The 24,784-nt window shown below is 39.5% G+C and overlaps 1 protein-coding gene across 6 annotated transcripts; it reads right to left on the bottom strand.

Moving 5' to 3' along the window:
- Window positions 1-906: 906 nt before the first annotated feature.
- On the bottom strand, window positions 907-23,535 carry hipk1b (homeodomain interacting protein kinase 1b). Of its 6 annotated transcripts, none has more exons than XM_084101247.1 (16): window positions 23,209-23,535; window positions 16,666-17,354; window positions 15,213-15,586; window positions 14,924-15,047; window positions 12,969-13,088; window positions 12,764-12,850; window positions 12,493-12,677; window positions 12,061-12,398; window positions 11,318-11,436; window positions 10,922-11,056; window positions 9,356-9,516; window positions 8,121-8,273; window positions 7,765-7,896; window positions 6,839-7,050; window positions 6,610-6,740; window positions 907-2,398 (listed from the first exon to the last, which is right to left on the bottom strand). In XM_084101247.1, exons 2-16 carry the CDS (start codon window positions 17,350-17,352, stop codon window positions 1,997-1,999), a joined length of 3,360 nt encoding a protein of 1,119 aa, XP_083957373.1. In that variant the 5' UTR covers window positions 17,353-17,354; window positions 23,209-23,535; the 3' UTR covers window positions 907-1,996. The 6 variants fall into 6 exon arrangements, with proteins under 6 accessions (XP_083957373.1, XP_083957374.1, XP_083957375.1 ...); XM_084101248.1 differs by having other exon boundaries at window positions 9,356-9,513; XM_084101249.1 differs by having other exon boundaries at window positions 16,666-17,305; window positions 23,209-23,518.
- Between the last annotated feature and the right edge of the window lie 1,249 nt (window positions 23,536-24,784).

The raw sequence follows: 24,784 nt of genomic DNA, 5'->3' as shown, positions 1-24,784 counted from the left end.
GCAAGCACACAAGTCCCTTCATTAAGCTAAGATGCAGTACGACTGACCGCTCGAAAGGGAACGTACTCTGTTACTAACGTAACCTCGGTTCCCTGAGATAAGGGAACAAGTACTGCGTAGACGGCTGTGCTATGGTGCGAATGACTAGTGATCGTCGCTTCAATCGATAAAAACCTGAATCTGTGGCAATTCTTATCCTGACTGTTATCAGTTCCCACTGACCAGCCAATAGCGTGCGAGTAAGCCTCAGCACTGTATGGATGTGCAGTAGCACTGCGTTATTTTATAAAGGCTTCAGTATTTCGGGGAAAGGAGTTTTCCCCTAGCGTCTTAAGCGAAGACGCAGCCCTCGTTCCCTTATCTCAGGGAACCGATGTTACGTCAGTAACCGAGTACGTTTTTTAGGTTTCTCTGTATATTTCTAAGACAATATTATAAAGATGGCTGCATGCTTGTTTCTCTGGCGCATAAGGTCTATACTTCAAATCAGTGTAAATCTAATAACGGTGTAAACATTATTATTATAAATTATGGATATGGATCAGTAACCTACATAGACTAATCGGTTCAAATGTAACATCTATTATTCAGATCGTGTCAAATGCACTTTGTTGTCTACATTTATATACATAATTATTTTTTTAAATAAAAAAAATATAATTATTTAATACATAAAAGGTGGCAAAAAAAATGTGATGGTCAATATAATGAAAAATGGACAGTCAGTTTCAAGGAAAAACATTTCTGTTTTTAGTTCATAGTATTAAGGTAAACGTACCTAAATCTACACACACATACATACATACACTTTTTTTTTTTTTTTTTACAGTGTAGCATTACACAAGCTAACAATTGAAAGAAAGTTCCCACTAAAACTAAAAGCTTAAAAATGCAGCCAGATAAAACTGAATTGATGTTTGTTTATTTGATGGCATTACAATGGAGGTGTTTTTTCTTTCTTTCTGTCATTGTTTGACATTACAAAATGTGTACAGTACTTTCTTGGTTGATGCTAAATGTTCTCTTAACTCAAAAACACAGCCAAACATGTTCGAGAGAATGTCAAGGCACGTCATGTTATTGAGACCAGAACAAGGAGGACCATAGGTCAGTCACAGTGTCATTTTGAGCAGAATTTCAAATATCACATTAGCTGTCCGTCACTAAGACCACAAACAGAGGTCAAGGGTCAGCAACATTTTTGGTGTACTCTAGTTTTAAAAGCAGACTACTCATAAATGCTGCAAAAAAACAAACAAACAAAAAACACAATGTCAGAAAACCACTTGTTGGTGTGTGATTATGGTTTCCAAAGTAGCATCACATTTTCATTGGCTTTGACATCCCATCTCTTCTGCTAAATATCCTAACACTAGTTTCTCCATGGAGAATTCATGAGCACTGACATGATTAAAGAATTTTAGCATAATAAAAACAGGAAGTTGATGTTACTCCTTATCCATTTATATTCCTCACAACATACACTATGATTCTACAAGGACTTTGATTTTGAATCACATAAAGAGCTAACTTAAATAACAATACGACCAGGGCACATCCATTTTTTTTCTCTTTCCATCCACTTGTTGACCTCCCAGAAAAGTGGTTTAGAACCAGTCAGCTTCACAATCAAACATAATTTAAAAACCAAAGAGATCCTACGACAACAAAAACACAGCACAGAATCAAAATAGAGTATAAAACATGTCAAGGATTAGTGTAAGGATTTTAGTTGAACAGATAATATTACACTATCACAATCCCGTTCCTTTATGTCAGCATTATTCCGCTATTGCTTGCGAATTAAAAACACATCAGCGTTCCTTGAGCTAAGAAAATAAACTTACCTAACCAGACACTGGATTTCTCAAAATGCAAATATTATATTTCTAAATATTAACAACATTCTAAAACATAAATAGGATAGCTAAAAACAGTTGCAGCAGTTGACGGCAGGTCTGTCGGTCATAAAAAGGTAAGACGTGGTCTGTGCGTCTCATATGTAGGGGTACTGAGGGACCCTCCGGGGACTAAGCTGATAGCTGTTGTACGCCCCGCTTCCTCTAGTGGTGCTGGTGCTCGTGGTCACATAAGGGTGAGCGGGGTAATGTTGCTGGTAGTGGGTGGAGAGTCTGTGGACCACACCTCCAATGGAGTCCTTTGGGATAAGACTGGCTGCATAGTGACTGGTGGGCGGGGCATGAATGGAGGGGGAGGAGCCCTGGACAAGCAGGTGCTCCATGTGGGATGCGGGAGTGGGGTAGGTGTACAGGCTGGGGGTGCTGGTGAACGAGGGCGCCTCCTGGAGACAGTAATGAGAGGAGGCCGGAGGGTACGTGTGCTGTCGGCGCAGGGACGATGAGCCACCGGATGGTCCTTGGGATGAGGAGACAGTGGTCTGGAAAAAGGAGGAAAAAAAGGAAATTGAAGCACATGTATTTACCATACATTAGGCGGCTAGATTTAACTGATCGGCGAGATTTGATGCTTGCAGACGTGAAGTCGGACACTTTCTGTTTTTTCACAGTGTTTGCGTATACTTTGGCCCCTTTCACTCAAGGCGTTGATCCCGGGAAATTGCCGTAAAATTGATAGAGTGCCTTCTGTGTGAACGCAAACACGTGCTGGGATCGATGCCGGGATGGGGACCTAGTAACATTGCCGGGATCAGTCCCGAAACGCACCCTGTGTGAACACAAGCCAGGACCGATGCCGTAAGGGGTATTTTGTTGCTCTTAGAACAAAGTTTGTGTTTGTCATCAACAAAGAACGAATGAAAAAATGTCTGCAAACTAGAATGAAGCAGAGACCAGGAGCTCCTTACTATCCGCACTGAAGCTGAGATCGTTCGCCAGCTTTGTGGAACTGTACGCGATGGGTTAGTGTATGACCGAATCCGGAAAAAAATGCTTGAGCGTGGTTTGTCGAGATCGAACGCGCAGAACATTAGGAAACTTAAGATGCTGCGTAAAAAAAATCCACCAAGTGCTCGACTACAATGGAAAGAGCTGTAGCGGAAAATAAGACTGGCCTTTCTACAACACATCCTGACGTCACATGTCTTTACGGGATGTGTGTGAACGCACTCACAGATTCCGGAAAATCACTGGCAGTGTGAATGAACCAAAAAAAAAAAAAACACAATCCGTGTCCGTTATCCGTGTATTTTCCAGAATCTCTGTGTGAAAGGGGCTTTTGACTACCGATGAAGTGGATTAGATGCAATATTTGTCAAGCACAGATACAGTTGTCAACATTTTAAGTGGATCAAAAAAGTTCAAAGTTGTCCTAAGACAAGAACGCATATTGTTCAAAACTCATGTATAACTTTGATGAAAGGATTGGATCCACTTCAAATGTTGACTACTGTATTTCAGATGTTTTCATGAGGCAAACACTTTTTATTAAATACTTCATTTTTGTACATACAGGCACTGTATTAAGCAGTACATAAAGTTTAACATAAGCCTATTTTATAAGCAAAACTATTTTAAGGGGATCTGTATTCATCCATTTTAATTTGATAAACATTCTGCGCTGGCGCCGTACTGAGCGGCAGCATGTCCGAGTAGCTCTTCTCTTTGGTGTGCGTTTTTGTCTGCGTTAGTGTGCTTTTTCTTTTTTTTTTATTATGAGTGGAGTGGCAGTCAGATTGGTGTATATGCGGGATGATCTTTTAGGGCTGAAAAGTTCAAGATGCGGGGTTAAACATCTGATACCGGCTGAGCTGTGGAAGAGCTAACGCAAAAACAAAAAGCCAAGAAGTGGAGACATAAGCCGTTTCTGCCATTGATACTTATTGGGAATATTAATTCCCAATACAGGGTTCCCGCGGGGTCTTAAAAAGTCTTAAAAAGTCTAAAATTCTGAACTTCAAATTTAAGGCCTTAAAAAGTCTTAAAAATGGCCAGATTTTCTTCCGCGGTCTTAAATTTCATTTAGTCAGGTCTTAAAAAGGGTTTACCCTCGTTTATTTCCAGAAACGCTGGCCGCAGAAAGTTATTAAAAAGTAGCAAAAAAGTATCGAGTCGTAGCCTACAAAGCGGAGCTCTAGTGCAGGGTCTCCAACACGTCGCTCGTGGCCTGATGGAGGTCGCTTGCCAAGAGGCCGTTCACATATCGCGTCTTTTGCGCGCTCAAGTTCGTTCAAACGTAAGCGTGCTCATAATAGAAGCGACACGCTCATTTTTTCCAGGCGCTGTCTGAAAGCTCAGTCAACAGGAATGATGGGGGTGCACCCAAACACTACGGGTGGTGTTCTCTTCTCCGTAAATAAATCTTGTAGCAGAGCTACAGCAAGCGTTTCTCGGTGGTGGGAAATCCATTAGCCACTAAAACTTTTTTGTCATTGTGGAGACGCAGGGCATGGTTGCATAGCAACGCCAGACGCCACGGGAAAATCGGACCTAATTTTACTATTAATAATAAAAGATAAGCTAAAGTGCATTGTAAATGTCAGTAATTTATCTTTTTGGACTCATTCTTTTTATAAAAAAAATATTTAAAGTCTGAAATATGTGAGGTTTATCTTTTTATAAAACCTTTTTTGTCAAACCTTTATTTTAACTTGTACATGTTAGTATATAACATGCAAGACACAAATATTCATTTTTAATGGAAATTTATTTGTTATTTGCTGGTTTTCGACATAAAACATGTTGAATTGATTTCATTGTGTAGTATTTGTACTTTTTGAACAGGATTCTGTGATAACCATGATCATTTTTGTCACTATAATCATGAAATTAAATGTTCATGCCATTTCATCTCTAGTCATGATCAACTATGATCAACTAAAATTAATTAAATCTGATTAATTATGTGTTTTTACAGTATAATATGCAAAGTAAAATTTTCTATAAAAAAAAAAATTGATTATGTTCTTTTCTCTAACACGCGTTGTTGGGGTGGGAAGGTTACTAATGTGATTTATCTGTAAATTAAATTAATGCTTTTTCAATTACTGAATTCATTGAAATAAAATGTATTCTTTGATTTGAATATTTATTTGGTAATGCGTCGTGTAGGTCTTAAAATTCAATCTTTATGGTCTTAAAATGTCTTAAAAAGGTCTTAAATTTGACTTACTGAAACCTGCAAGAACCCTGCAATAAGATACTTATTGCCTCGTGCAACGAGCATGAGGCACCAGCGACTGTACCGTGAGTGTAGCCTTAAGCGTTTTGTGGAGAGCTGGCTAAACAATACACTCGATGCATGTGTGGACATAACTGGCTTCTCTATGGTGCAGACAGGGATATAAAGGCGAGCAAGAAGAGTAAAGGTGGGGGACTGATTTTTTGTGTGAATAACAGACACCCTGTAACCCTGGTCATATTATAGTAAAGGAGAGGATCTGCAGTCAGGATATTGAGCTCTTGGCAGTCGGACTTAGACCTTATTATGTGCAAGTGTTGAGCAGCGTTTGGGGCACCACAGGGAACTGACTGTCTTAGCTCCATTCTCGTTCACCATTTACATCGGACTTTAAAAAACTCTGAGCCCTGCCATATACAGAAATATTCTGATACAGCTATTGTGGCGTGTATCAGGGATGCACAGGAAGGGGACCTTCAGAGACTGGAGCAATAAGAACTGCCTCCTTCTGAACTCCATAAAGACTAAGGAGGAGGTGGTGGACTTTTGTAGATCTAGGACACAATTGCAGCCTGTTTGTATACGTGGGGAGGCCATTAAGGTGGTGCAGTCCTATAAGTATCTGGGTGTGTAACTGGATAATAAGCTGGACTGATCCCTAAATACGGATGCCCTCTACAAAAGGGGGCAGAGCCGCCTCTTTTGCCTCAGGCCTCTTGATGTCTGTATTGTGCATGTACTATCATTCAGCTGTGGCTAGTGTCCTCTTCTGTGCTGCAGTTTGTTGGGAAGGCAATATGACGGACAGGAACGACAGGCGGTTGGACAAACTGGTGGATAAAGCCAGCTTGGTGCTTGGCAGGAGTCTGGATTTTGCGGGAGTGGTAGTGGAGAGATCCATGAGGAGAATATTGCAGGCATCCTCTTTATAACATCTTGATCAATCGGAGGAGCAGTTGTAGTGGACAACTAATTTCACTGCGTTGCAGAACCGAGAGGTTTCGAAGATCTTTCATCCCTGTGTCTATTAGGCTGTTTAACAGTTCTTGATCCCCCTCACCCCGCTCTTATCATTACAACTTTACAAAATACTGAACATGCTGAGGCAGTATTCTGGTCTGTTTTGGTATTTATTTCATTGTGCTATTCATTTTTATTATTGGACTTTTAGGGATCATGTGCAATATTTGAATCTGTAAATTAATTTGAGTTAATTATTTTTTCTTAGGACTGTGCCTTTTAAACATGCACGTTCATTTTTGTACATCTTTTTAATTTGGTTGTTGTGGCTGATTTATTTATTATTAAAATCTGGGTGTTTGTTTCTATTGTCTGTAATTGTTGTGTGAGCTACTGGATGCTTGAGGGATGAATAAAGTATTTATCATCATCATCATCATTATAACATTATAAATCAGTTATTGAGCAAATACATAATACAAAAAGTGTTCATACAGTGAATAGTGTATCAAAACGGTGCTTGCGGTGTTGTGCATTGACAGATGTGGTCACCTGACTGAGGTTAAGTGGTTGAGATCTGCTGGGCTCCTGTTGGGGGTCAGTGACTCTCTCTCCTGAGCTGCTCTGCTGCCTTGTGGCGGCAGTGGCTCTCTTAGGCTTCATGTAGTAATTCTGAGTAAGACCTAAAACAAACACAGCCAAAAAAGTATTTGTTTAATAAAAGTACACCAAATAGCTGTTGACCAAGCTACACTGAATAAAAAAAAAAGATGATACTTGCCTACAGCAAGTGGGATTTTGGCTGATATTGAGCTTTCCACAGGCTGCGCTTTCACAGATGGAGCCACCACTGCCATGGATTTGGACAGGCGTGAGGACTGAAACCCCACATGACTGTTCTGGGGCTTGGGAGTTAGAGGACTGGCAGTGGAAGAGTCCGAGTCATGAACGGTTAGACAGCTGATCACATTAGTCCTGTGGCTGGGGCCACAGCTGAGAAGAAAAAAATGCTGATTTTTAAAAATCCATGGAATTTCACATGAATGAAAGTAATAAAATAAATTATACATTTGGTTAAATGTGGCAAAACAAGCACTACATACGTACTGGTAACATTCATCACATTTGCTAAAATATTCAAACACTTCAGTGTGGTTTACTGAAGTTAGATGGAGCTATTTTAATTGTGAAAGACATTGTCAGTATTAAATGCATACAGTACCGTTCAAAAGCTTGGTACGATTTAAAAAAATATTTTTTTTAGCCTTCTGCTCACCATGGCTGTATTTATTTGATCAAAAATACACTCAAACAGTAATGTGAATAACAATTTTTAAAAAAGTTTTCTATTATAATACATTTTAAAATTGTATTTATTCCTGTTATGGCCAAGCTAAATTACTCCAGTCTTCAGTGTCATATGATCCTTCAAAAAAAAGTCATTCTAATATGCCTATTTGCTGCTCAAGAAACATTTCTAATAATTAAAGAATTATATATAATAATAATAATAATAATAATAATAATAATAATAATAATAAATAATAGAATAATAAAATAATAATCAAAAGAATAGAATTTATTTGAAATAGAAATCTTTTGTCTTTACAATCAACTCTCCATCAATTGAATGTGTCCTTGCTGAATAGGAGTATAAGCTTCTCATAAACCTGGTTGTGTATGTATATTAGCAGGTAGTGATCTCACCTAACGGGGTGGAACTTCCTTTCATCCTCATCGTCAGAGTCACTGTGTATGGTGATGACACTGACAGCAGGACTTGGGGTGTCAGAGATGATGATGGGCTGAGTGAGAATAGCACTGTATGACTGAGCACTGCTGTGAACACAGAAATGGTCAGACGGTATATTAAAAGATCTCTCCACATACAGGGACACTTACACTACATTAAGCATGGTTTATCAAATCATGTTTTTCTTTTAAATATCGCACAAGCTTCACAAACAAAATGCCAGTTCAAAATGACAACAACAATTACTGTTAATGTCACTTCCCTTTATATTCTTGAAATATCTGAGTGTCAAAAGTAAGTGGCCCAATACCTGCTGCCAGTGTCACAACAGATCCTGCTCCTCTTGTTCTGTGACCTCGTGACCGTAGAGGTTCCTCGACTAAGGGATTGAGTGGAATTGAGACTGCCAAGGATGTGTGGGTTCTGCTGGACAACGCCATTGTGCTGACCGCTCTGAGACACCCTGCAGGACACAACCAACCAATCAGCATTAACCCTTTTACACATATGTATGTTTTATAAATTCTAGCTGGGCCCCCAGTGTGAATTTAAGGAGACCATTATTTTAGAACGTATCGCCTTACTTCCATGGTAATGTGAAATGCTTGTCATGTGATCCACCGCATCCACAATAGCACTGTATGACTGATGCATTGCATTGCTTTTATTTTATTTTTCATTCAAAATATCCACAAACTTGCTAATGCCATGAACTATCTGATATTACGATTCTCAAATATGTGTAAATTAATACGTTTGGTCATTTCAACACCTTTATAATAATCTTATTAGTCAATCTATAACATTTGCATATTGCAATTCAGATTATCGCATCCATCTGATTTAAAACACGTAAATTCATTCACTGTTCCCGAAATACATGAAAGAAAGTGGCCGTTGGGTTACACCATTTCGATAGACATTCTACTAACTATACTTTAGACATTCTACTAACTATAAGTAACTTTTCAACTACATGTCAACTAACTCTCACTAGAGTATTAGTAGACTGTTAGGTTAGGGTTGGGGTTAGGAGAATAAGTTGACTTGTAATTGCCAAGTTACTTATAGTCAGTAGAATGTCTGTTGGAGGTCCATCAAAATAAAGTGTTAGCAGATATTAAGCAGACAGTCTACTAATACTCTAATGGGAGTTAGTTGACATGTAGCTGCAAAGTTACTTATAGTTAGTAGAATGTCTAAAGTGGACTATCGAAATAAAGTGTTGCCGGCCGTTGAACCGGGAGAAAATTAAGAAAAGAGTAAACGTTCTGACTTAAATAACTATTAATATTTAATTTGATTTTTTTTTTTAATGAATGATTCAATGACTCAAAGATTTCACTCGTTTCCTTGCTGAATGAATCCGTGTTTTTGAACAAATATCTTCAATGAACGATTTAATGACAAATACATTTTTTGTCCGCCTACTACACCGCCTACTGGTGTAACGAGGTAATTCATACAATCTTTATTTGAAGTGTTATTTTGATGGCTACAGTAGACATAAGTAGGTCTTTATTCATTATTATTGTGTAGCTCTACCTCCAGCTTGATGTTTGCTGTGCAGAGTTTTCGGACAGTAGGGCTTCCAGAGGTGATTCGGTCACTACGGGCTGGTGGCTGGAGTTGTGGATGGTCATGCCAGGAACCTGCTGCCATGCAGAGGGTATGAGGATCTGCTGGGTACCCGCTGGCCAGGCCTGCTGGAGGATTACAAAATATCAGCCTTAGTGACACTGGCACTTAAAAAAAATAAAAATACTTGAACAAATCATAGTGTACAACTGATTTTCAAAGTTTTACTGACAAATGAATAAAGGGTAAAACAGCTATGACCAAGCTTTCATCACACAATGAGTGACATTGATGCATATATGGCCATTTAAATCTGAATTTATACATCATTTGTGTCATGCTAGAATGACGAAGAACCTCATCTAACATGCTGATGAAACACGCAGTGACATCACTGAACTCAATTAAAGTGAACACCCCAATAAATAAAACGAATGAATTAATCCATCAATGCACAAAAATTCTGCAACTCTCCCGGAGCATAAGGCAGCTTTAGATGTAGCACAGCCATTTCGTATGATTTTAAAAGCCAAGACAAGCACAGCATGCAACAATGATACACAAGCATTAAAAATTAAGATGTGGATGAAAGACAGTAATCCGGCAACCTGTTGGGAAGAACCGTGGCTGTTAAATAGTCAGAAAACAATGAGTGTTTCCACAGAGCAAAACTGCCCAAAAGATCTGCCATGCTGGTACGGGCAGCACTAGAGTACCTGCGGACAGACATGGCTATGAGAGAGAGAGAGGAACATGGCTGCAAATGTTTTTGAGCTGTAGACAAGGTCAGTCTCCTCCCCTGAGAGAAGACGGAGGGCCAAACAGACAGTGAGGCTGGGGAAGGAGGGGTGGGAGGTCAGAGAAGGGATTTATATATAAAAATAAAAAAAACAATTCACACAACAAGAAGCTGCAAGCAAAGCACAGAAGAGTCAGCACATGCCTCCCATGCCTGTATCAGACCTGCACTGAGAAAGAATGATGCGGGAGTGACTCAGGGGGAAGAGAAAGGGAGAATGATCAGAAAGTAAGATTAGAAATACAGAAAAGAAAAAAAGGGGCAAGTAATAATTAGAAAGAAAAGCAGATATCAGGAGGAAAAAGTACAAAAAAAAAAAAAAAGTCAGATTTTTTTTGGAGAAAAGAGATCAAAGAGAGATCAGAAAAGCAGTTAAATAAAGATCAACAAGAGATCACAGAGGATCCATAATGATCAAAGAGAGAGATCAGAAAAAGATCAAAGAAAGACTGGAAAATAGAGAGATAAAAAAAAGATCAAAGAGATCCGTAAAGATCAACAAGAGATCATAGAAGGCCCAGAATGATCAAAGAGAGATCAGAAAAATTAGAAAAAATATAAATATACACAAGTAACAATGAAAGAAAGAAAGAAAGAAAGGTAAGATCAAAGAGTGTTCAGAAAGAAATGCAGAGAGATCAGAAAGAAAGGAGGATGCATTTAAGGAGGATTTTGGAAAGAGGGGCATTGAGAAGTGATGTTAGTGGTAGAGCGCTGGGTGGGTCTCTCTTTACCAGCACTGTGGCTGTCTGCTCCAGTAGGGCAGGCCGTCCTGCCCCACAGCCCAGTGCCAGGGGCAGCGGGTACTGGGACGCCACTCCCGCTGTGTGGGGGTGCAGTGTGGCCACCATCAGAGGCGTGCAGGAGCCCTATGGAGGAGGGGCAACCATGGAGGGAAAGGGGCAAAAAGCATGGAAAGATTAGACAAAAGGTCAGACTCAGGTCAAGGGTACAAGGCTGTGATCTCACGTGCCATTTACTGGCACTTGCCAGCAGCAGAAGGGGTGTCCATGCAGACTTTAAGAACGGACGTTTCCTCTCCAACTCAACTGGATTCATTTGCAATTCATCAGATTGCAGTGATCAGCTAGATATTGTACACAAAGAAACAGATGTGCTGCATGTCTTACCTGTGTCAGCATGCTGGGTTGAAGCTGAAGGGGTTGCGTGGACTGGTTCTGCTGGACAACAGGAACACCATTCTCCATCCTGACAGGATAGCTAGAGGTTTTATTAGAAGATGGAAGCCCTTTGGGAAAAATAAGAGCATCTTAATTTTTGGTACCAAAAATTAATTGTTTGCAACATTTTAATTACGCAATGTGAAGTCTCTGAGACGGAATATTCAACGAGAAAATGATGAACCAGTGCTTTAGCTAGAACTAATGGCCTGCGTCCAAAAGCTGAAAAATGCTGTCTCTGCAGGCAGCAAATGGAGGAAGGCAACAAGGCATGTCCAAATCAAATGATCTCGCCACATACTGTCTAATGAGATGTTTCATAGATGTATCCTTCACTGCCCATGATATCCCACAATTCCAATGTTCAATTCTGTGATATATGAGCTAAAATATAAAGACGCCATCTGAAAGTTGCGTTTGGTGGTCAATTTGTTTTTTAATGACTTGTTCGACATTTGAATATTTCTAGTGAGAAAGCAGTATTGCAGTATTAGACATTCACTTCGCTATCAGCATCTTTCTCCATTTTGTTTTTTGTTGTAGATCATTCAACCATTATGCTGCCTCAGAAGACTTGTTTGAAATCGGTTTCAGGAGGTACATTCGTGCATAAAAGTCATTGCCTGCTAGGGCGGCAAGGCAACAAGTCAAGTCTGGCTTAGACACCCATAATGCACCCTGCTCCAGCTCACCTTGGATAGTGGTGGGGGGGCAGACGATGAGGGTTTGCTGGAAAGGTTCAGTCTGAGCACACAGCTGTGTGGGGCGGGTCTGCATGGGGATGCTGGGTTGGGCCAGGCCTGGGATGTTTATGGTAGCCTGCTGGTAAAGGGCTGGCTGGTAGTTGAGGAGAGGAACAGCTCCAGCAGCAGACGGGACCTGGCTGTGCTGGTTAAGCTGGCTGCTGAAGGTCACAGTCAGGTTTCCAGCAGTTCCAGGAACAGCGTTAGCAGCAAACAGGGCCTTTCCACTGTCAAAGCTACTGTTCCTTCTCTTGCAGATATCCATGTTCTGGAAGCACGACTTCACACTACAAAACAAATCATATGAGAACCAATTTAAACACACATATCTCTCAAAATGAACAAAAGCTAGAATTCCATGTCTTCTTCAACAGGACATACTGAGAACTGTGTGGGAAGCTCAGCAAGTGGCTCATGGTCACAAAGGGATGTGCCAGGGTTTTTGTGGGTGTGATTCTTTTATCAGCGTCCAGTCTCAACATCCTCTTCAGCAGGTCAATCAACTCCCGTCGGTCCGCCTTCTCCGCCAACATGTCCGTCCCTTCTAAATGAGTAGGCAGATTGACCTGGAAACCGATCAAAAAACAAGAAAGATTTAGTATTACACGTCTAGTATTGACAGATTCCATCCTAGAGATCTATTTGTAATTACCTGCATCATGTCATCTAAACAGTTGAAGATGTATTTTCTCGCTTCTTTTGACTTGATGCCCATTTCAGACTCATGTTCAGATGGGGTCTAGAAAAATACAGAAGTGTCAGCCAAGTATAATATTCACCAAAGGGTAACTGTTCTGTCATTCAGCGTTAGCTTTGTTTTAACCCCGCCAAAAAAAACCTTAACGATGAGTACTGACTTTTAACCTCCACAAGGGATAGCTGGAGTCTGGTCCTCTGTTAAAGAAGCGGCTTGTCTTTGTGCCAGCACTCAAAAGATACTCTGGAGGCAATCCCTGTGTCTGAGAAATGTACCGAATCTGGAGAGGGAAAAAGGAAATGTCAAGTCTAGAACAAAGATTAGAGAAGATTTCAACAAAGGACCCAGAAACAAATCAAAGCAAGCCATCTTGAAGAACATCTCAATTCTGTAATTGTAACACGAGGCATGTATGAAAACCCGACACAAGTATCAATTCTCCTCCCCCTTCATATCGTCACAATTTTAATTTACCTCTGCAGTTTTAATAAACCATACATCTAGAGTTCTTACTAGAACCAGGAAGTATGACCATATTAGCCCAGTTCTGTCAACACTGCACTGGCTTCCTATTACACATCACATACAGTTTAAAATCTTGCTAATTACTTACAAAACACCAAATGGTTTAGCTCCTCAGTACTCAAGTGAGCTCTTATAGTCCTTCACATCTACTGCGATCTCTAAATTCTGGCCAATTGAAAATACCTAGAAATATCAAAATCAACTGCAGGCGGTAGATCCTTCTCCTATTTAGCACCCATACTCTGGAATTCTTCCAAGCCTCGTTCGGGAAGCAGACACTCAGTTTAATTATAGACTAAAAACACCTTTCACACACAACAAATGATCAATTTTTATTATTCAAATCAGTTAAATGATTGTTAGGCTGCATAAATTAGGACAACTGGAACCAAGACACTTCCTATAACACCCGATGTACTTGTAACATCGCAAAAAGAATGACATCTACATTAATATTAGTCTGTCTGTCTCATCCTTATCCTGAGGTTACCGTAGTCAGCCGGATCCGGTCCATATCCAGATCAGATGTGGACCTGCAACTAGACACAACCAAAACGCAGCCCTGAATGTCAGCAGAGGCCGTGTCTACAAGACAATCCCCTGTGAAGACCTCGTCAACACAACAGCCGTCGGCACAGATCCTCAGCAAAGACCACGAGAACCAGACAGGTCCTCCACACAGACCCTATCGCCAGCTTTGGCTCCATATCGGCGTGATGAATCGATCTTCAAGCAGAAGGAACTGGATGAAAATTTGAATGCTATCGATCCGGTTCTGAATTCACACCGTGGTCGTTCGTTGGCCAGAGGAGAACTGGCCCCCCCAAACCTGATGGAGTTTGGGTTCCTTGCCACTGTCGCCTCTGGCTTGTTTAGTTTTGGACACTTAATATTCAACAAGATTATTGATCTGACTGTACTGACGGCATTATATGAAAACTGAGCTGGATGATAATTTTTTTTGCAGAACTGCTTTATAGATAATATTGATGATCTTTACAATGGAACTAAATCAATACTGAGGCAAGTAGCGGTTCATTTTTGTGACGCACTCCAGTTCACGCAGAACAAGATGGCAGAAACCGCATTCTGTTTGTTTTCTTTATTTTACAAAAGCACAACGTTTTGTTGTTACTGTGACCCTTTACAATTTCAAATGATGTATTACTCTTATCTGTATGACCAAAAAAGTGTTTTAAGTTGCTATCAGAAAAAGAAATGCGAGTGATCGCGCTGGCGCCTTCATGCAGTAAATGCTATACTTTAGCTTCCACACTCCGCACAAACACTTATAAATGTGTGCCCAATAGCACACATTTATCTAGGTTAGCATGTTTAAACAATATGCCATATTTGAGGTTGATGATAGATGGATTTCCTGCCTGATATGATGTAATTACCACAAGGACCCGACATTAACAATCTGTCTCTCACGGACTGCATGACTTCACTACTTCCTGTGGAGTTTTTTGTTTCTTTTGACTAATACAATTTTCATCAACTAACGTTTAGTCGACTATTAAGAGGCAGCCCTAGTTAAGGATTAGTTTTTTCCCCTAATAATAACAATAGTAACATAATATATGTGACCTGGTCATATTCTGATGCTCCTGGATACAGCGGCCAGCCCAGAAAGAGCTCTGCAATCACACAGCCCAGTGACCACATGTCAATGGCTTCACAGAATGGCAGACCCAGGATGATCTCGGGGGCTCTGTGAACAGAAAGTGGGAAAAAAATACCATTTCAATATCATAATCAATGAATATAGGCTGTATTTCTCTTGATCAATCAATCATTTAGGACTCCATCAGGTAATCTCTTCTACAGGGATGCCTGATCATTAAACATCTACAGATTACAGATAATCCCTTCTCACCTGTAGTAACGTGACTGGAGGTAAGTTGAGCAGACGGCTTTGGAGACGTGACTGGCTGATCCAAAGTCGATAACCTTTACCCTGTAGGGCTGTCTGATGGGGTCAACCAGCATGATGTTCTCAGGCTTCAGATCAGCGTGGATGAGACCCAGGCTCTTCAGCTTCATCAGGGCCGTGGCCACCTGCTGCAGGATGGGCCGGATGTGCCTCAGAGGCAGTGGGCTGAACTTACTGTGCTTCAGGAAGTCATAAAGGTTCTGCTCCAGCATTTCAAACACCAAGCATGTGTGGCCCTTGTGTTGGAAACACTCGTAGGAGCGCACAAAGTTGAACTCGTCAGCGTTCTCCGCACTGAGACGATTCAAAATGCTCACCTAGAAAAGGATCAATGACGAAAAGTGTCCACAATTAATAAAAGGGACAAAACAATTAATTTAGTTTAAAACATGTGCCAGGTTCTTAGAAATGCAATATTTTAATTCTAGGGAGAAAAAAGGCAACATTTCACGGTACTGTATCTCTCTAACACACAGTGAGGGGGGAGGGGGGGGGGGGGGATGGGGGGGTGTACCTAAAGCAATATTTTTGAAAGGTGGCGTTTGTTTAAGGTGAAGTTTACGTCAAAGATTTACGAGCTGAAACTCTCTGCAAAAGAAAATGGGCTGCAATGGTCTGCAACACCGGCGCGTCCTTGAACATCTTAAAGCGAACGTTCCAAATGCATTTGTCCTGTTGTCAGAAGCGCAAGCATGCGGATTGGATCGAGTGAGTCAGGCGACTTGCTGTGTACAGTGCAGTGTAGACAGAATCACTGATTATAATGGGTTCTATGTGCTTTTGAGCCATTCAGGCCATTCGCGGGGTTTAACAGCTCAAAGGGGGTGCTAAGAAAATAATAAAAATCAATATTCTGCATTTTATTTAATTTTACCATAAATCATTTACAAGGTAACATTGGAAAGCGTGCAGAGTTATTACGCACGTAATAAATTTCCCTTAACATCTTTATTATTACTTTATTAGTGAACACAGTAAAAAACAGGAAAATGATTATTATGATTCAGCACATAATTACATTTCACAACTAAAAAAAGGAGTGTAAAGTATAGTCACCTATGACTTTTTCATTATGCTGTTGGTAAGGTTGTTCTTTGTAAAACTGCTTAAAACAATATGTATTGTAAAAAAAAAAAAAAAAAAAAAAAAAAAAAAAGTACACTGAATTGAAAGTGCAAACAGTTTTATTTACAACTGCAATTTCTATTAAAAATATCTGAAATACAAGTTAGGAAGGGACAAAGGAGATGGATGTGAAATGTACACACTGGAAACATGACGCCCTTACCAGGGACTTTGCAGTAAAATTAGGCTACAATGAAATCTTGATAAGCGGTAACAACCCAAGATTGCAAACAATACCCAGTACAGAAACACAGATACTATCATAACATACCTCAATCTGTCCCTGACGTGCATATGATGGATGGTTCTTCAGGATTTTGATGGCCATAATCTCATTAGTTCCCCTTTTCCAGCACTTGGCCACCTGCCCAAACGTGCCCCGGCCGAGAAACTCGAGAACTTCGTAGCTGTTGGAGACGGAGCAGAGGATCTCGTGTTGGACCAGCTGGTAGTCCCCTTCCCCATTGGAGCTGCTGCTTTTGGTGGTGGTGGCCGAGTGCGGGATGGACTGGGCGGTGGTTCCGGTTCCTCCGGTCCGAGCAGAGAAGGCAGGAGCCGAGAGCTCCTCCAGAATCTGAACGCTGCCGCTACCACTTCCACCTCCTCCGGAAGTCTCCACTTCCTCATTCTTCCTCTTCACACCGTACCTGTGCCCACGGGAAGAGTGGGAATCCGAGTGGTGGGTGTTGTGGGAGGTCCTGCGACTGGACCCACGCGGGAGGCTCCCGGTGCTGTCTGCAGCACGGACCACAACCTGGCCCCGGGACGCTGGGGGGAAGATCAGGCCGGAGGTGCCGAAAGCGAGGCCCGCTGCGGGGTTGAAGCTGTACTGGCCCACAGAACTGTACGCTTCATTGGAAGCATCCCAAGCACAGCTCTCCACCTTCATCTTTTTCACCCTGCAGAAGGCACTGGAAGACACAGATGGAGGGGAGAAAACCTGCAGCTGTGAAGCCATGCCTGCGAATATTAGATGAGATTTGACATTGTTGAAAACAGAAAGAATAAAAAGCAACACTGGCAACACTGATATCAACACGAGTGAACAGTCAAGCAAAAATCGGTAAAATATTTATTATAAATAGACACATCTATGGCCCTGTTCACATCTGGTATTAAGACGCATTTTGGTCGATCGTATCAAAAGCAGACACCCGTTTACACCTGGTATTTTAATCTCTTTTGTCCACTTTCGACCACTTCTGTCCTGATTTATTGGTGTCCTTGATGTTCTGTCCTGATTTCGAGGTGAGCGTCTATGGGTGGGTAAATACATGTTTTTGTTTTGTTTTTTTCTTTCAGATCTTTCGATCAAAATAAGCCCAAGCTCATTGCAGTTGTCCAATACTGCATGTCAAAATAGATGTTTGCATTTACACTCTAAATGTTCACAACATATTTAACAATAAGTATATTTAACAATGACTATAAAGATAACTATCACTATAACTATTTTAAGGTCCACACCAGAGGACGATATAAAGGCTCTTGCGACCTTTTTTCTTGCCAGGGTGACTAATTTTGTTAGTGGACTGGTGCAACCAACACGTTGCCCAACCGATAAGAGCTGCCACTTCTGTTACATATGAAAACATCAAACAGCAAAGGAAGAGTGAAACGAAAACTCGTTTGAGCCGCACTGCGCAGACTGTTTATCAGCTCGGACCAATCTTACGAGGCGGTCACACTGCAATTTTGTTCCATTGATTGATTTCCATTCAAATGCACATGAATGCGTCAGACTGGAAACGCAAGGTCGTGTGAAAAGTTTTGCATTTCACTGCATTCCAAAGTTCAACTTTGGTGAACCCTGAGCTGCGCATTCGCATCCCGTGAAGCAGAGGTCAACCGATATGGGTTTTTCTCTGGCCGATGCCGATATTAAGAAATTGAGGCAGTCGATGGCTGATATGATGTCAATTTGTTTTTGGATGATTTTCCTTTTTTTCTCGCAATTGCGACTTTATATCCCACAATTCTGACATCTTTTCTCAGAATTGTGAGATATAAAGTCCAATTCTAAGGAAAAAAAAGACAGACTTTTTTTTTTTTTTTACCTCTTTTACCTTTTTAATAGTTTATATCCCACAATTCTGACTTTATAACACACAATTGCGACTTTATATCATGCAATTCTGACTTAATATCTCCCAATTGCGTATTATAAAGTCAGAATTGCGAGATATAAACATGCAATTCTGAGAAAAAAAAGTCAGAATTTCAAGTATATTTCTCGCAATTGCGAGTTTATATCTCATAATTCTGACTTTAATAACACGCAATTGTGACTTTACATCACGCAATTTTGACATAATAACACACAATTGCGACTTTATATCTCACAGTTCTGACTTTATAACCTGCAATTGCGACTTTATATTACGTAATTCTGAGATAAAAAGTCGCAATTGTGAGAAAAAAAGTCAGAAGTCACAATTACCTTTTTTACTTTTTGATTAATCAAAATCGAATCGCAAACGCGATTTGAAACGTTGCGATTATCTAATCGCAAAAGGCTGTGATGTGGATGCGATATGAAAAATATGTCCCTGAGCAAAAGCATGACTGTCCTCATTTGTGTGGCCGTCTTACTAAGCAACTGAGTGGATACTGAGCCCACCTCTGTTCAGCCCCAAGGAAGCCAACCATCTACCGGATAGAAAATAGTGTTCATTTCGTTAATGAAATCTATGCCGAAAAATGTTTGTTGATGACCTTAAAGGACAAATCCAGTGAAAAATGAACCTAGGGGTAATTAACACATGGTTACCGAGTCGATCGTTCCCTGGGATGCGTTTTCATGAAAATCGAATGTAAAGAGTTTTATCTCTAAAAACAGATTAGCTCATAACACTAGTATATGGGGCACAGAGTAAGTAAAAGTAAATCGCTAGTTAATGCCACTAACAAGGCTCAAAATAGCCTCACACTAACACGGTAGCATAATGAGGGTCCCTACATGCAAACCGAAGCATTGAGAACTTTGTAAGTGTACAGACAGTTTAATAAGAAGAGACTTTATAAAGACAGTACATTACGCGTTAACAGGCAGCAGGCATCTTGGAAAACAGTCTCGACTAATCGAGTCACGAGTCCATGTAGGGACCCTCATTATGCTACCGTGTTAGTGTGAGGCTATTTTGAGCCTTGTTAGTGGCATTAACTAGCGATTTACTTTTACTTACTCTGTGCCCCATATACTAGCGTTATAAGCTAATCTGTTTTTAGAGAGAAAACTCTTTACATTCGATTTTCATGAAAACGCATCCCAGGGAACGATCGACTCGGTAACCATGTGTTAATTACCCCTAGGTTCATTTTTCACCGGAATTGTCCTTTAATTTTCCATGACTAAGACAAGACAAAGACTAGACGTCCAACGTCATTAAACGATAACTGTGACTTAATAAACATGCAATATCGTTGACGAAAGACAAGACTAAATGTAGTTAAAAAAAATAAACCAAAAACTTGACCAAAACCATTGTTTTTGTAGGAAAAATAATAATAATAATGAGACAACAAAAAATTACTGTGTTTAACAAGCCACTACGGGCATTCCTCCTTGCGGTTGCCAGATTTCAACAATTTAAATCCATGTGTATGGGTTGGTTAACATTCTCTTGATTTGTGCTTATAGGTGAAAATGCAATAATTCTGATGAATATACATTTCTCAAATGACAACAATTGTTATGAGCAAAATAATCGGGATTATCAATTTAACCATTATGCAGCATGATGAAAACTAGACTAAAATACTCTAAAACTTGACTAAACAAGTAGACTTAAAGTTGACTAAACAAAAACAGGACATGGATGACTAAATATGATAACTAAAAAGTATATTTGACACAGGACTAAGACTAAATAAATAAAAAACAGCTGACAAAATGAACACTAATAGAAAGGTACACTGCATCTGCTAGACTACAAGGAAGCGGAGGGGTCAAAGTTAAAGGCATGAGGACTTATTGACTACTTGGCCATTTCGACTGGAAAAAAGTAGGAAGTCATTAAGTCTCATCAAAAACAAAAACTTTACACACAAAAATGAAAATAGATTTTTTTTAAGGTTTAAAGGGGGGGCTTAAGGTTTTTTGGCATGACCAAAAAAGTTTGAGAACCACTGCATTAGAGCAACAATGGCCTACATTTAATAGGAGTAGAATACTTAACTTTTCCCTATAAAAATGATGAACATTTTGCATGTTACTGTGGTTAATAAAAGTATTTATCTATATATCAATTCAAGCTCAGTGCTTTACTGTTAGATTTCCAATACACAAACATGTAATGTTAGTAACTGCACTTATTAATGCAAAACAATAGTAATTTTATGATTAAATGAACTTTGATAAATTTTCCCACAGTGCTACCAAATCAGGTGCTGGCGCCACCATCTGTAGAACTTAGTGGCGCTGGTGCCATTGCTCTCAAATGTTAAAGGACAATTCCGGTGAAAAATGAACCTAGGGGTAATTAAAGGAGCCGTATGTAAGATTGTGGCCAAAACTGGTACTGCAATCACTTTCAAATTACTGTAAAGCGGTGTATCCCCTCCCCCCTGACTCGAGGTTGCCAGATAGGCTGCAGGAACGTTTGTAGCTGCAGCTGTGGTAACTAGAGCAGAGCTGGCAACCCGGATGCTGAAACACAACTGACTTTGTGATTGGTAGATAGGTGGAGGGTGGAGCATCAGGCCAAAACACAAGATGACAACATCAACATCAGTTGAGGGCTGCAACTTCACTTTTTAAATGACAATATCCTGGCCGGACTACTGTTGTCAGTGATATAAGTATTTGAAATGAACATGATTTCTTAATGTCTAGTGACATATCAGGGCCATTTTATGATTAATTGAAATACATTTCTTACATACAGCTCCTTTAACACATGGTTACCGAGTCGATCGTTCTCTGGGATGCGTTTTCATTAAAATCGAAAGTAAAGAGTTTTATCTCTAAAAACAGATTAGCTTATAACGCTAGTATATGGGGCATAGAATAAGTAAAAGTAAATCGCTAGTTAATACCACTAACAAGGCTCAAAATAGCCTCACACTAACACGGTAATGAGGGTCCCTACATGCAAACCGAACGTAGGCTCACTATTGGCCAGCATCACACACATGACCAGTGTTGAAATTGACCAGCGTCAAGAAAATGAATAGTTGAATAAAGTCGTTATTTTGTTTTGTTTTTTTGCACAAAAAGTATTCTCGTCGCTTGATAAACTTAAGGTTGAGCCACTGTAGTCACTTGGACTATTTTAATGATGTCTACTAACTTTTCTGGGCTGGCAGATATTGATTACCTAGCAGCCAATGAAGGAGTGAGCCAGCTCTCAGATTTCATCAAAAATATCTTAATTTGTGTTCCAAAGATGAACAAAAGTCTTACGGGGTTGGAACAACATGAGGGTGAGTAATTACTGACAGAATTTTCATTTTTGGGTGAACTAACCCTTTAAAATCAGTAGTCATATTTTGTTTAGCTTTTTCTGGTGTTGCTGGTTACCACAAGGACTTAAGATACACCTAAAAATTGCAAACAATTTCTTTATAATATGTGACAGAGTAGGCATACAATAAATGATGCACAAATTACTAAAAAACAGAGCCAGTAATGTTAATCTTTTAGATTTCATAAATATGCTGACAACAACTCATTTAACAACAACTGGTAGGGACACAAGCGAAACCTAAATGTGCAGGATTTCCTTTATGAATCTTTCTGTAAAGATCTGAGATATAGTAGTAATGTTTTTCTCAAGTTTAATGTATATATTTTATTTAGTACCAGGCTGTTGTCTCAAAGCAAGTAGTTTTGGGGGTAGTGAATTAATGTAATAAAAAAATATAAGTGAAAAAATATGTGACAATCGCTAAATAAATTATTTTATAGAGACGACGTTGCTTCTTGAAAAACTAAAGGGGGGCAAAATGTAAGGCAAGTTTCATCCCATATCTGTGCAATCCCTACATCCAGGGGTTTCAACGACAAAAAACAACATCATTATTAATTTTATATATATATATATATATATATATATATATATATATATATATATATATATGTATATATGTATATATATATATATATATATATATATATATTAAATTGGTAGTTAGTTGGCCGGCCAAGGGTCTCTCTCTCTCTCTGTCTGTAAAGGCTGGAATCCCCTGATTCACACAAGCACATACACAGAGAAAAGCAGGCAGAGGAGCGTCGAATCTAAACATTTAAATCAAATAAAATACATAAAAACAGAACTGAAATATCAAAGATTACCAAAGAGCTGCACAAACGGTCTATTAAACGAGTTTTACAGTGAAACCAAACCGATGTATATGTTTACAACCACCGAACGACTCCACCCTTTTCGAGAAAACTGCGCTATTGTCGTGAAGCAACAAAAAAGAAATAAAAAAATACTAAATTAACTCAAAAACACTAAGCTTGTTCCTTGATATGTGAACATTAATATCGCAGTCGTTGGATTTAGTGACATTGTTGCCGAGATCTTAGAATCTGCAGACGTTATAAGTTCGCTATATTGTATCATCTGTTGGCTGATACGCAACCAATCGTTAAAGTTAGTGTTACAATATAACATATTAAATGCAAAACTAAAATTAAAGTACCACAATAACTCACAATACATGAAAAAAATCATTGGGGAAATTACCAGAGTTCAGCAAATCCAATCCCCTTCACAAAAGCACGTTCAAACGCATTAAATGTCAACATTATTGTCATTAAAGACATTGTGGATGTATATATTATGGATGCTTATTGCTATATTAATACCTGAGCGTGTCGTTGATCCTTGTGTCTGGGACAGAGGAGAGCTTTAAATCCCTCGGATCTGGATTCTAGGCCTTCATTGTTTCAGAGCTACTCCGGCCCAACAGTTAACTCGAAAATAAACAGCGATCGGAATAAAAATACAGCTCCATCAGTCACTGTGAAGCGTGACCAGTGCCACCGCTCATAAAATCGTCGATTTCTGTCCTTGTACTAAAAATAAACCTGATTAAAACCCAGACAGAAAGAGGCTGTCGGGCTCCCGGTACATCCGAAGCCTGACTATCAGCTGCTTCAGTCAGACTCAGGCTTCCTGTCCACGGGCGCAGCACTGCGCATGCGCACACGGCTTTACACGTTTTGTAACACGAACTGAGATTAGCAATTGTGCAACTGTTGATGATGGGAAAATACCATGGCACTGCCCTGCATGTTTCCCGTTTCTACTGGAAACACGTCATTGACGTACACGGACCATTTCACGTAAACTGTACTGGAAGATATTAGACAACCATGTAATTTTTTATAACGTAGGCCTACCACTACGATTAATGCAGTTAACATTCATTTGGCGATTATGATATGTAATCGTGCAATATAGCCTACACTTTCTTTACAAAAGCTCATAAGATTTTCTAGAACCAGAGTGGTTAAAAAAAGGACATAACACGTTAAGCATATTACAAGTGTTAATGCCAATTTGTTATGTAACATTTTTGGGTAACACTTTATTTTAGTGCCCTTGTTACATTATGTTACATGTACTTACCATAGTAATAACAGTAAATTGAGCATAATTACATGCAACTAACCCTCAACCAAGTCCTAATCCTACTATAACCTTATAGTAAACATGTTGTTAATTAATATTAGTCAGTACTTACATAAATAATTACACAAGGGCACCTTAAAATAAAGTGTTGTTATAAACATTTTGTTTTATAATACAGCTATGTCACAGTTGTTCAACCCCTATTCAACACTGCTGCTTTTTTTTAAACACTTACTAGGTAGGGTACAGAATTGTATATTAAGCCTGTGGGAACTCCATAATGATACTTAATTAGCTTTAGTCGTGACACATGGATCAATTTAGCTTATGCATGTGCTGAAGTTGAGTAGCAAATATGGCCATGACAAGAGAGCTCTAACAAAAGCCAAGAGAAGAGGTTGTTTATATTACATCAAAAAGGCTTTAAATTAAAGGCTGCAAGAACATTTCCAAGACACTAAAAGTTCCTGGAGACACAGATGACATTTAAAATCCATACCATAGGAAAACTTCCAGTTAATGGAAGAAAAAGTATACAAATACATCAAGGGGAATAAGATGTTTGATCAGAGAAGTTGAAGAAAAATCCTGGATTTACTGCCAAAGACTTGCTAAATGACCTGTCCTGATGAAAGGAGGGAAAACATTTCATTGCAGACTATAAGAACAACACTAAGCAAGTATTGACCCCATGCGATTGATGACTTAACGGGATAGTTCACCCAAAAATGAAAATTAGCCCCTGATTTACACACCCTGAAGCCATCCTAGGTGTATATGACATTCTTCTTTCAGACAAATACAATC

Source organism: Abramis brama, assembly GCF_963993115.1.
Source record: "Abramis brama genome assembly, chromosome: 23".
In the NCBI taxonomy this organism is placed as follows: Eukaryota; Metazoa; Chordata; class Actinopteri; order Cypriniformes; family Leuciscidae; genus Abramis; species Abramis brama.
Note: the sequence above shows the minus strand (reverse complement) of the source record. Positions and strands in the feature narration are given on the sequence as shown.